At 40.3% G+C, this 13,517-nt stretch overlaps 1 protein-coding gene across 12 annotated transcripts in view; it reads right to left on the bottom strand.

Annotated features, from left to right (window-relative positions):
- Window positions 1-13,517, bottom strand: part of Kidins220 (kinase D interacting substrate 220) — a 108,656-nt gene that overhangs the window by 75,981 nt on the left and 19,158 nt on the right. For 8 of the 12 annotated variants that reach the window (XM_060366300.1, XM_060366317.1, XM_060366319.1 and 5 more), the window contains exons 2-6: window positions 11,566-11,706; window positions 5,568-5,666; window positions 4,269-4,367; window positions 3,099-3,197; window positions 2,315-2,416 (exon numbers count right to left, since the gene is read on the bottom strand). In XM_060366300.1, the coding sequence (XP_060222283.1) occupies window positions 2,315-2,416; window positions 3,099-3,197; window positions 4,269-4,367; window positions 5,568-5,666; window positions 11,566-11,673 (507 nt within the window). In that variant the 5' untranslated portion in view covers window positions 11,674-11,706. The remainder of the gene's footprint in view (window positions 1-2,314; window positions 2,417-3,098; window positions 3,198-4,268; window positions 4,368-5,567; window positions 5,667-11,565; window positions 11,707-13,517) is intronic. The other 4 variants (XM_060366302.1, XM_060366305.1, XM_021661685.2 and 1 more) reach the window with 1 other exon arrangement.

The following is a 13,517-nucleotide window of genomic DNA, read 5'->3' as shown; positions in this document are numbered from 1 at the left end:
TAATGAAGTTATATTCTGAGTGTTCTTAGAGAAGTATTTATACCAATCATAATTTCAGTCCTAAATAAAAAACTATTTCCCTCATCTTATTTGTCCTTAACAGTCATTTTTGCATGAAATGTCTTTTGATCAACTTTATTTAATTTTATAATCAAGATAATCTTTTCACAGTCCCTAATTTTTAACTGGCACTCACTGCTTCCCATATTTTCTGATATAATGTAAACTCTAAAAGTAAGCAATCAAGTGCCAAGCACAGCTCAGACAACTTCACATAGTTAGTTATGGCATGCAGTCTTTATCAGAGAGTAAGCACAATTCACAGTTCACATTTCCACACAAGAAAGTGAGGCCCTAAACAGGGTCAAAGCAAAAAAAAAGCTATCAAGAGGCAGGAAAAGCCAGATGGTGGTGGTGCACACCTTTAATCCCAGCACTCAAGAGGCAGAGACAGGTGGATCTCTGAGGCCAGCCTAGTCTATAAAGTGAGTTCCAGGACAGCCAGGGCTACAAAGAGAAACTCTGTCTCTGAAAAATCAACCAAACAAACAGAAAACATATGACAAAAAAAGAAACAAAACAAAAAACAAAAACCAGGGACCCGCCAAGCTTTCAGATCTGTGTTTTTAACCATAACCCCAAATCAACTTGTGTCTTTGACAACTTCAGCCCAGAAACTGTTCAAAAGTACCTTTTATGAAACGTGATCATAAAGCATCAAGAACTATAAATCACACATAAAAGTAATGCTGTCTCTTAAGAAGTCTGCCAATCAATAGACAAGTGAATACCCACAGTGATCTTTATGAACAAGAAAACTTGTACATGGTTGCTAACGTTTAATAAACCCTGACAGCCCATCCAGTAGGGATTTAAAAAAAATCATCTATTATTCCACACTGTCCAATATAATAAGAAGCCACCAGAGTACGTAAAATGTGGCTGGTAGGACTAAGAAACTGAATTTTTACTTTAATTTTAAATTAAATCTAAACAATCATATGTGGCTAGTCTCTCTGGATGGCATAAGACACCCTCACAAGCACGTTTTTGAAGACTGTACCCGCAGTGCCCTTGACAGACGGAACGATGTGAACACAATGAGTAGGGGTAGAAGCTTCACAAAAGAAGGGTGTGAAGAACAGTAGTTTTCTCGGTCACTGCCTCAGAACAAGCTTATGGAGATGGGTAATGGGTAAACTCCCTGATTTCACTCCTGCATGTGTAGTGCTCCCGGCCTCGTGCTTTGTAGGTAGCATGTTGTCTGAAGTACCTTCTCTAACCTCATAAAACAATACCACTAATTTATGAGTTGGACATGAGCTCTCATCCCTTGAGCACCCACTACATTTGTTACCACCTGAGAGATTTATATACAAGAGTACATGCTAGAATGTCTGTTCTTTCTCTTTCCATCACACTGGCCAGCTCACCCTGGCCCTAAGGAGCAGGCACTCTCATTTATGTCATTTCACAGAACTCTTGCTATGTGATAGGAACTTCCTTACCTTGCTTCTGTCTACTCCACAAGGCTCTTCAGCTGGTGCTAAACCACCTCAATAAATGTATCTTCTTTTTCCCAAGTTCAAAGTCTGGTCTCTCCCCTAAATGAACTCCTCTACGTGCATACTTCCCACAGCCTCAGCACATAGTCCAGGCAGGCCTTGAACTGGCAATCCTCCTGAGGGTTAGGAATATCAGTCTGTGCCACCCTGCAGGCTCCCCTCACCTACACCTATTTCTTCTGTTTCATCAGGACATTACTCAACTATTACCTCGCCTATCATATCCTCTCCTCCTGCTTCTTACTTCCTACTGGGTCTCTGGTTCAAGTCCTGACAATTCAGGCTTTCCTTGCCTAACCAATTTCCACCAGCCTTTCCTCTTAAGAGCCTATCACTGTCCTTCTTCCACACTTCAGATGTACCTTGCAATCATTATTTCTAGTCTCCACACCACCAGCTTTAGAATTCTAAGCACAAGACACCGAACAGAACCTGAATTGCAAGACCATTGTCACACAAACAAAGCAAGTGAGACTTCATGAAAATAGGAAGATGAGTTAGAAAACTTCAAACATGAAGACAAGAGTCCATTATCCCTGCCCTTTTTGAGAATAATGAATTTAATATAATAAACATCAAGAGAATACTTGATCCAAACACAGAGGACCCATCTATAAGCTGTGTATCTATAAAAATGTTGAAATACAAAAATAACATCAATTAGAGAAGTTTCAAATAAAGTATTTATAACCTGGACACTATAAGTAACCGTAACACAAAGCAGAAACTGGACCGACTCTGCAACTCACCTTGTCAGAGCAATTGACTTTTGCACCATTCTGCAGCAGTAGATGCACTATGTCCGCATGGCCTCTGCCTGCTGCCCAAATGATTGGGTAAACACTGTACTGCTGGGTTACACAAGTACATATGAGAACAGAGGAAGAAAAGAGTCTTTTAGATGACATTTACAACACAAATTTACTAAGGAAACATCAGCAGGAGTAACACAAAATATTTTTTTTTAAATCAAGTTAGAGACCATTCTCCATTTTAAAACACACTCAGATTACACGATTGGCAACTAAGATGTGTTAAGCCATAATATATATTATCAACACTTGTTTTTGCAGTTAACTAAGTTAATGTATTATGTAGCCAATGGGCAAGATCACTAAGTTGAATAGGAAGTAAAAAGCATACGTAGAAATGTAAGAATGTACAGAAAAACAGAATGTGTAGAAAAACGGTATAGCTTTTTGGTAAATGTCTTTTCAAGAAACTCAGAGCAAGACTATACCAAGTAAGGTAATGAAGGAATTCACTATTTTCTTCTGAAGTGTTACACAATTATGGTTAATATTTTAATTCAAAGACTTTATTTTTCATTAGAAGAACTGAGAAAAAAGACAGTGTCCAAAATTATCACTGTCTTAAAATTCTCATTGGGTCTTAAAATGACATTCTAAATTATACTCAGTATGATCTGAAAAATCTCTATCCACTATCAAGTACAAAAAAAAAAAAAAGCATGCAGCACTCTGTAAGAAAACTTATCATTACATTAAAAATATACTTTTTGTTAATGCTTACCAAACCAGTGACACTTGGGTTGGCACCATAAGAAAGAAGCATCTCGACAACATCAGTCCTGCCTTTGTAGCATGCCCACATAAGAGCTGTCCATCCCCCCTAAAGAACAAAAAGGGGTGTGTAAAACTGTATCATTCCCAAGCAAGGAACACCTTTAATCACACTCCCTCCATGTACATCTTTGTAACACCATTGTTTTATGAAGATACTAGTCTTAAGTTCTCAAGTCCCTTAAAAATATACAATTGAACATGAACTGAATAAAATCTGCTAATCTACAAGTGATCACTGCAGTTTATATAGTAAACACCACAAAAACTGGACTAGGGATCTTCATGCTTCTAAAAGTCACTGGCTTCTTATAACCATAATACCCAAGGAGCAAGGAGAAGCAGGGAAGGAAGCAAGAGCCTAATATTTAGGGGCATTTCACATCCAAACTAAGTAGAGTTGTATCGTCCTAGATCTGAGAACATACGATCATGGAAGTAAAACCCTTGTGTGGCTCAGTCTCCTATGAAGAGAAAGACAGGAAGCTGCAGTGTCTTTAAAACTTAACCCCTGAGCACTCTGTTAGCCTGTCAGCTGTGTGATGTGCACTGTATATGCCAAGGCAGATGACTTCCTTCCTTCTTGCCTGGACTATTGAAAAAAAAGTTAAACATCTTACAGAATAAGACAGAACTGATCCTTTTTCTCACTCTCATGCCTTACCCAGATAATGATCAAACAGGAGGTAGGTGGTAACTATGATGTCCTATGAGACTTGCAGGGCTCATGAACAGCAGCCTGAACAGGTTGCATTTATAAATAAATCTACTAACATTCCAAAGACTATAACTTACCCAAAACATTTTAAACTATCTGATGTACCTCTTAATCCAATCCAAAGGAAACAAGTTTTCTTAAAAGTACTAAGTTATGACCTATTAAAAAATAATGAGCTGAGAATTTTTAATTCTGAAATAAACTGAAATGATGACTATCCTAAACAGGAGACACTATTACATCAGCCTTTAAAACATTCTTGAGTCACTGAAACATCCAACCCGAAGTCATAAAACATTAAAAGACTGTCTTAAAAATAAAGTAACAGACAAGGTTTCCTGTGTCTCCGTCATGTGAGTAGCTTTCAGCTAACTACCATTACCCTGCAGAAAATGCACATACCATGTCGCGGTGCTCCAGACTGGCACCACATTTAAGCAGCTCCTCTACAATGTGGATGTGGCCCTCTTTAGATGCAGATATAAGTGCTGTCCAGTTATCCTTCAAAAAGATTCAAATGACATGTTTCAAAATAAAAGTTAAAAAACAACATTCCAAGGTGAGGGATATACTTGAATTTACAGGCCAAATGATCATCTAAACTGACAGGACACAAGCCATGCTAACCTCTGTGGGACAAGGCAGAAATCATGTTAAGACATCACCTGCCTATGTCAGGACTAATTGTACAGAGAACAGTGTCCCAGCTGCTTGTCCAAGCTCCTCCCTGCACCTCTCATCACACACTACTTTGTAGCAAGGAGAGAAGCTGACCACCAAAGCTTCCAGGGCAATCCTGCAGCTAGCAACTGTTAAACAAATTAAACAACCTAAAATCTGACATGAGAACATGCTCATACACATTACAGTACAGCCACTGCAAGTGGGGAGATGAGAAATCTTGTGAAAAAGAACTATTTGAACAGAACTATCCTAACTTTTATTTAGAGAATTAACACCAGGAGTGGTGGCACACACTTTTAATTCCAGCACTGGAGAGGCACAGGGAGGTCTACACAATTGGACCCTGTCTTTAAAACAAAACAAAACAAAACAAAATTCAAAATGGTCACTCAAAGCAAAAGAATGCAGTTCTGTATCCTGAAAGTAATTCTAAGAATACCAGAAAACTCAAAGGAAAGTAGATAATGATTTGTCCCTTAGAAGCAGTGTCAGAAGGGACCATTATCAAGGAGCACCATCTAAAAGTTATAATTACAGGGAATCACTTAACAGCGTAGCTCACATGTAGAAATATTCTAGACACGATTGCATAGATATGAGCTTCAGGTGTGCCATGTACAAAGAAAAAAACATGAGGAGCTGAAATACTTGTTTGTAAGCAAAAAAATCTCTCTTGGTTAAAAGAACAAACAAAAACAACAACAAAAAGACAATGTAGTACATTAGACAAAGGTTGAGATATATGTCAAAAAACTTTTAAAATACTTATTTATTTGTTTATTTATTTTGAGACAGTGGCTTACTATGTTGCCCTGGCTATCCCAGAATTCTCTATGGAGACCAGACTGGCCTGGAATTCAGAAACCTGTCTGCTTCTGCCTCCTGAGTTCTTAGATTGAGATTTAAAAGCATAAACCACCACATCCAGCACTCAGAGTAAAAATTTTAATCATTATTCTTTAATCTCATTTTCTGAACAAATTAAAGAAACTAGTGAGTAAATCATTTTATGCATACCAGATCTTCCAGATTGCAGTTGGCTCCATTCTTAATCAGTTCTTTCACTATTTCCACATTGCCCTGTTCGGCAGCTATCATCAGGGGAGTCTGGCCACACTACAAAATGAACAGGACAGCGAGCTTAGCAACATGATGTGCTCTCACTACAACACTGTTAAGCACCACACTTACCTTTTCACAAAGGTGTGCAAAGCACTGATGTGTTTATTTTTTTAAGATTTACTTATTACATATACAGTGTTCTGCCTGTACACCAGAAGAGGACAACAGATCTCATTATAGATGGTTGTGTGGTGTATGTGTGTGTGTATGTGTGCATGTGCACATTCATGGAAGTCAGAGGACACTCTCAGGTGTCATTCTCAGGAGTACCATCCACCTCCCTCGACAGGGTCTCTCACTGGCCTGGAGCTCATCTTGGAGGCTGGACTGGCTGGTCAGTGAATCCTAAGAACCGTATTTCCCTGCCTCCCCAACACTGGAATTAAAAGCACATGCCACCATATTCTGCATTTTTCAAAATTATTTTTTGTTTAATTATTGTGTGTTCTGCCATGATGTGTAGGGATCAGAGTATAACTTTGGGGAGTTGGTTCTCTCCTTCCACTCTGTGGGTCCTTGGGATTGAACTTAAGTTGTCAGGCTTGATGACAGGCACCTTTACTTGCTGAGTCATCTTGCCAACCCACACCCGGCATATTTACATGGGTTCTAGGGATCAAACTGACTGAATTATATCTCTATGGCTGTGACTTTGTTTTTAATTCCAAACTGACATCGTCCCATGCTTCAAACCCTCAGTGCTTTCCTCCCATCTCTGAGACAAGAGCTTGAATCTCTAACGATGCCCCAAAAAACAGAGAAACCAGGGCAGTCTGCCTCTCCCCATCATATGCGCCATTCACACATGGCCTCATGCTCGTTCCCTCCTTGCTACACATCCAACCCCCATTTACTGTAACATTTGTAGCTCTATTTTTATTTGTATGATTAGCAGCAGATTTTTTTTTTTTTTTTTTTTTACTTATCTGTGTATGGGTGTTTGCCTACATTTAAGTCTGTGTACCATGTGCATGCAGTGAAGGCATGCAGAAGAGGGCATCAGATCCTCTGAGACAGGAGTCACAAAGTTGTGAGCAACCAAGTGTGTGCTGGGAATAGAACCTTCATCCTCTGCACAAGCAGCCAGTGATCTTAACCACTTAACCACTTCTCCAGCCTCTCACAGCTGATTTTTATATGTGCTCCCCAAAGTTCCTAACTCCATAAGGGTAGAACACATGCCTACCATGTTCTTGTATTTAGTATTATACGTAGAATGAGGGTCAGTGCCACTCAAGCACTCAAATACTTGTTGGCTAAATAAATGAGCGGACAAAGTTTGAAAGAATTTAAAAATCTATTAGAAACAATAGCCAAACATGTAAATAATTGTAATTGGCAAAATTTAACAAAAGCTATTATAAGGATAATGCACTAAAGAGTAGTTTAAGGTAGAAAGTGAGTCACCTACACACAGGCATTCTTAGAGCGGACACTGACTTATCCGCAGTGGCCACATCACTCATTAGAGACTAAGGTACTATGCATGCCCAGCTTTTCCAAGTGGAAAAGTTTATCATTTACACATTAAACTTGTTAATCAACCACTCTAAAAAGCAATGTGCGATTTAAGCTCACAGAAACTGTAGCAGCATACACAAGACCTGCACCAGTTCAAGCCAGATGGTGCCCTAGAACTAAGAGGGCAAAGTAGACACTTGGTAGAAGTAGAAGCTCCTACTTCTAACCAAGAAGTCACTAGCAATTGATACCAGCTGGCAAAGGGAAAAGCAGTTTTCTCCAGTGGAGTGTCACTGGGTCTACAAACCACACTCCAGGGCAGGAGTACTTGGCTGACACAAAATTAACTCACTGGTATTTTTGAGGTCTTTTTGTTTCACTTTGCATTGCTACGGCATTTTGCTGTAGTTGTTTTGTGGGTTTTTTTTGTTTGTTTGCCTTGATTTTTGTTTTTATGGGGTTTTTTGTTTGTTTGCTGTTTGTTTTGAAAGAGAAAGAACATAAAGTTGAGTGGATAGAAAGGTAGGGAGGGTCTTGGAGGAGGACACTGCATGAAAAAAGTTAATGAAAAAAACATTTATAAAAATCAGTCTGCACATCACTATCTGATAAGCAGATTAACCTAAATATTGTATTTATGATTCTGAGTCATGGGAAACATCAATTACTATGCCACACACACCTCTGTCAGCTCTAATTTTCTGACATGCTTCCTACAGTATCCCTCTCATTCTAATCTGTCAAGATTAAAGGCTGCACACCAAGTGTCGCTGGTACAACACAGAAGAAACTAAAGCCAAGAACTTGAATCGCAGTCCCTAAGGACTCGCACATTTTATGTAACAGCTTTCAAAGCAGACTCAGGACTAAAGCTCACAGTCCATGAAGTGGGGCTTCAAATGTGCATAAATACCTGGAAGACAATAAAAAGGATGGTTTGACCCAACTAACTGGAATTACCTACTCTCAAAGACTTGAATATTCCTATTTTCTCTTAGGTAAGTTGTCAGCTGTCCCGAGTATCCGCAGAGATGGGATTTCAGAGGGAGTGGCTCTACGCTCAACTAAAAAGCCCCAGTTTATGAGTGCTGCTGTGCCTGACTGTCACAGATCGCTACTGTGACACTATCATATAACCCAGTTTCCCAGGCAAGCATTGCAAGAGAGTAATTCTGCTGCTCTTTCCTCTTCCTGTCCAATCCACAGGCAGAATGCTGGAGCTGTATTGAGATGGATGAAGTAAAGAAACTGGCACTTACACATGGCCAGGAGAAAGCCTGGGTCCTCGGGGTGTCCTGAAGTCACTCCACCTGCCTCAGAATGGCTCTTCTAGCTCAACATGTGAGAAAAAGAAATCCTCATTTATCTAAAATTAAAAGCTACACTAGCTAGGAAGTTTCAAGAAAGGCTATCATGGAGTTTCATTAGATTCCTAAAAATAGAAGAGTTACCTTGTAAACTGAATCTTAAAGACTATTTATAGGTTCTGCTACTTCCTGCTCAACCAACCTAGCAACCACAGCTATAGAAATAAAAAGTAATTTGCTATCATGAGAATTTTATCCCTCTATTTGAAAATGTATCACTAAAAGTCTCTTTCAAATCTAGGCTTACATACACCAAATCCCAAGCCTACTGCTTTCTAAAATCAAGGATTAAAAACCCACTAATCCTTCATTATTGTTTGACTGTACCCCTCAAAATTCACATGTTGGAAACTCAATACAAGGTTATTGAGTGGCAGGGGCTTGAGGCAACTAGGTTATGGGAGCAAAGGCCTTGTGGTGATCAATGTCAGAACTGTGCAGATGGTTAGTTGCTGTAGCAATGAGACCCTAATAAAAGAGAGTTTGGCTTCCATCCCTTCTCTCTAATTCTCTTTTTCACATACTCTCTCACATACAGGATGTCTTCTGCCATGTTGTGGTACAGCAAGAAGGCTCTCACCAAATGCCAGCCTTTCATCTTGGATTTCCTAACCTCTAGACTACCAGAAGATATTACCCAGCCTATGAAATCCCATTACAAACGCACACAAGCAGACTATGACACCTCTTCTCCATACTTATCATGTTCTCAGGCCCAGACATACCAAACAGTATCAAGCATCATGCACCAATTGAATTTCTCCTCAAGATCCCCTAGAAGGCTACAATGCAAACCCGCCTACAATTTACCTGCTTTTTCTTCTAATCCCCAGGCTCTCTTTTCTATGTTTTTATGTGAATCAGACCTATATAACCATTGCCTTTCAGGCAGGCATCTCAATGACTATATTCTTCTTCTTGTAGTAAAATCCAAGCATTTTGACATGCTTTCTTGCAATTCCCTTTAGAACATTCATAAACACATACGAAATCCATCTCTTACAGTCTTGCTTCATTTTCTTAGTCAGAATGTTCAACCGCAGTTCTACCATCCAGCCTATTCTACACCAAGGAAAAGGTGACCTCGCTCTTTCCAAGAATAACACAGCATAGCCCTGGACAACTTACAGGCTATTCCTAAGCTCACACTCACCTAAAACAAAAGAGGTAGAGAACCCAGACATATGGACTGTGGTCAGTTATATGCCAAACACACATATTTCACTGACGAAATATTTAAGAATCCTTTTCAGGAATAATAACCAAGAGCTGTGGAGACCTGAGTCAGAGCTCCAGGACCTACTTGGTGGAAGGAGAGAACTAGCTTCTGCAAGTTGTCCTAGGATTCCCCCACATGAATAACATGGTGTGTGTGAGGACACACACACACTCACACACTAAATAAAATGCAATAAAAATGATAAGCTAAACACAGTAAAATGAAGGAGCTAAAATACTCTAAAGAGAAGAAAGAAGGGGGAAAGTAACAGCTTTCTGAAACTCTAGACGATTCTTAGTCTTGCTGAACACAGGGCCTCACTCACGCCAGGCAAGTGTGCTACCAACCAGCTACACCTACCAGTCCAACAGCTTAAAAGTTAATAATGATTATGATGATTTTTGGTTGCTTTTGCGGGGCATGACTCCGTAGCCTAAATGGTCTGAACCTCATTATGTAAACCAGGCTGGCTTTGAACTCATAAACATCGGCCTGCCTCTGACTCCTGAGTGTTGAGATTAAAGGTGTGCACCACCAAACCCTGCCACAACAAGATGTTTATTTTTTGTTGTTTTTAATTTTTATTTTTTGTTTTCTTTTGTGGGGAGGTTGCAAGGGTAGAGAGTGGATATGGAGGGACAGGGAGATGAAGAGAATTGAGGTACATGATATGAAATTCACAAAGAATCAATATAAATTAGAGAAGGCCTGAATAGCTCAATTGATAATGCTTCAGACCCTGAATCTGAAAGTTCAGGGTTCAATTCTCTGCTACCTCTCTTGGACAAGGCAGTGGTAGTGCATGCCTTTAATCCCAGCACTTGGGAGACAAAAACAGGTGAATCTTTGTGAGTTTGAGGCCAGCCTGGTTGACAGAGGAGTCCAAGACAGCCAGAGTTGTTACACAGAGAAATCCTGTTTCAAGAAACTACAAAAAAAAAGTATCAGTTTTAGGGCTGTGGATACAGCTCAGCACTAGCTCCTCCCTAACATGTGTGAGGGCATGGGCTTGATCCCTAGCATTAGAAAAAGGAAGAAGGGGCTAGAGAGACGGCTCAGAGCTAAAAGCACATGGCTCTTACACTCAGGTCTAATCCCCAACACCTACCTGGCAGCTCACAACCATGGGTTAACTACAGTCCCAGAGAATCCAGTGCCTTCAGCTAGTGCACATGGTATACATATATACATGCAGGTAAAACATCCAAACGCATAAAATGATAAAATAACCTAAATATTTGAAGATAAACACATTTTGACAGTTAAACGGCTTATTCTCTCCTAAAATGTCATATTAAATAGTTTCAGCCATCACACACATCTGATTAAATAGATGTTCTTGCTCATACCATTTAACAGAGATACCTAAGGTACTAGTGTTTACTAATTAGTTACTAAGCAGTGACATAACTTATGTGGTACTCTCTGAAACATCATTCACATCCCAACTGTGTGAAATGAACAACTCAGGAAGATTTGACAAAATCTTTAGAGAAAAACATTTAATTCTAATGCTGGCTGGCTGGTGTATTTGAAAGAAAAGGGGTCTAGACCCTCTATAAAGCTTCCCAGAGGCACTCCTCTGGTTTTCAAGAGGCAAACCTCCTGAATACTTACTATCTCATCAGGAGAAAACATCATTATGCCTAAATTCAGTATTCAACAATTTATATGAGCTAAAAACTACTTTCAAAACACAGACTGAGATACTTTCAACAGGAAGTCGCATCATGAATGTGTCCACTAAAGCAGAGGGGACGGCCTACTTCTCCCACCCTCACCCACAGCATAGCGCCTTGTGCAGGCAGCAGTCTGACACACGTCAAGAGCTGGGCCTCAGCCTCACCTCATTTCTCTCATCCACATCTTTGCACTTCTCAAGAAGAGCTTTCAGAGCAGGAATATTTTCTTCTTCCACGTAATTCATCACACTCTGTGATATCAGAACCGACATTGTCACAGAAATGTATAGCCAACTTTATTTCACCTGTAAAAATAAGTCAGACAAAACGTACATTTCTGGTTAGAAATAAACTAAGTTGTTATTATATGTACTTCATTTTTACCTTTAAATGTGTTCAGACACACTTCCAATGGTAGAAATATAAACAAATCCCCACACCCCAACTTTTAAAAATGCTGATAAATGTCCTTTCCCAGACTCAGTGCATATCAAACTTAATTCATCCAAAACCCAAGCCAGATGCACCCCACGCCTCCTCACCATCACCATCACCCCAAGCACAAAGGAGGTGGTGCTCCACCATGCCCATTGCTGACCCCACCTCAGGTCACAGCAGCTCCAGCTCCAATCTTCCAGCGCCCAGGACTTAGAATTACCTGTGACTTAGTCCTCCTTTTTACATATATTGAATCCAATATATAAACTAAGCTAATACAGCAGGCCCTTCTGGCTCTGTCTACAAAATGTAATTCATATCTACCACTCACTGTCTCGGTCACTGCCAGTGCAATACAAGCCATCCTGACTGATCTCACAGCTTCCTTACCAGTTTCCTGCTTCCACTCAGCTTCCCTGACCCTCACTGTCTATAATGCATCCACAGTAAGCTTCTAAATAAGCTAGCAGAGTGTGGGAATAGACAGAAAGGTGGATGCTGGTCCAAGAGTATAAAGTTTTAGTTGGACTAGACAAAAGGGTCTGTAGTATGTATCTTTGATTTATCAATAGCATATTTTGGTTTTCAAAGTAGCCAAGTAAATCAATTTTCTCATCCATGTTGTCATCACAAAGAGATTATAAGGATGTGAGGTGATTAGCAAGTGAGTTAGACTGAGTTGATCATTCCAAAATGTATTCACACATAGAAACATTAGACTACAGACATAAGTATATACAATTAGTATTTATCAGTCAAAAATAGAAAGAACCCTTAGGCACGCATGCATCAGAAGCATTGGGAGGGCTTAAAGCACAGATCCCTGGGCCCTCTTCTCAGAGCCTCTGACTCAGTAGGTCTGGGTGGGGTCCGGAGGTCTACATCTTTGACCAGCATGCAAGTGACTGATGCTGTCACTGAAACAGATACTTACTAAGCCTTACTAAGCTGGTTGGACTAAATCCCGTTGCTCAAAGTCCTCCAATGGCTTCTTGGAAGAGAGAAAAATCAAATGTTTTCACCTCAGCAGAGGACAGTCAGTGGTGTGGCCTCTCACCTCTTTAACACCTATAGGTGTTAAAGGACTCCCCCTCAGACAATGCAGCCACTCCATGACCGTGCACCATCCAACCCAGGCATACGCATGTGTGCACAGCTTGTCTGCTAAACTTCTCTTCATCAGGCCTGCCTGTAGCTGCTCCCTCATTCCTGCAGGTCATGCTCCAAGGAACATCAGCCTACCAATAACCTCAGCTGCCCTGCAGTAACCCAGCACTCCACCCCTTGACCACGTCCTTGCTCTCCACTGGTCTCTACCACTAGAAAGGCATCCTGTTCGCTAGAGGTTCACCACCAAAACCAGGATATAAGTTGGGAAAAGTAGAAATTTGGAGGGTATCTGGAAGAAGTGGAGGGGGTGGAGCGGGGTGGGTATGATCAAAATGCATTAAATTGTCAAAGAATAAGTATGTTCTACAAATAGTCTAAGTAGATGTACTCTACTCAAGGGGCCTTCAGCCCTTACTTTGCCCACTCTACAGAGTCTAACTCAAAGCTAGCCTAAATGTAACACCTAAAGCACAAAACTACTGCAAGAAAGCACACTGTCTCTGTAAGCTGGGATTAAGAAAACTGCTTTGGAAAGACACACAGGGTATATACTCACTCAAATAAGTGG

This window comes from Meriones unguiculatus, chromosome 1 (genome assembly GCF_030254825.1).
Source record: "Meriones unguiculatus strain TT.TT164.6M chromosome 1, Bangor_MerUng_6.1, whole genome shotgun sequence".
NCBI classification, from domain to species: Eukaryota; Metazoa; Chordata; class Mammalia; order Rodentia; family Muridae; genus Meriones; species Meriones unguiculatus.
Note: the sequence above shows the minus strand (reverse complement) of the source record. Positions and strands in the feature narration are given on the sequence as shown.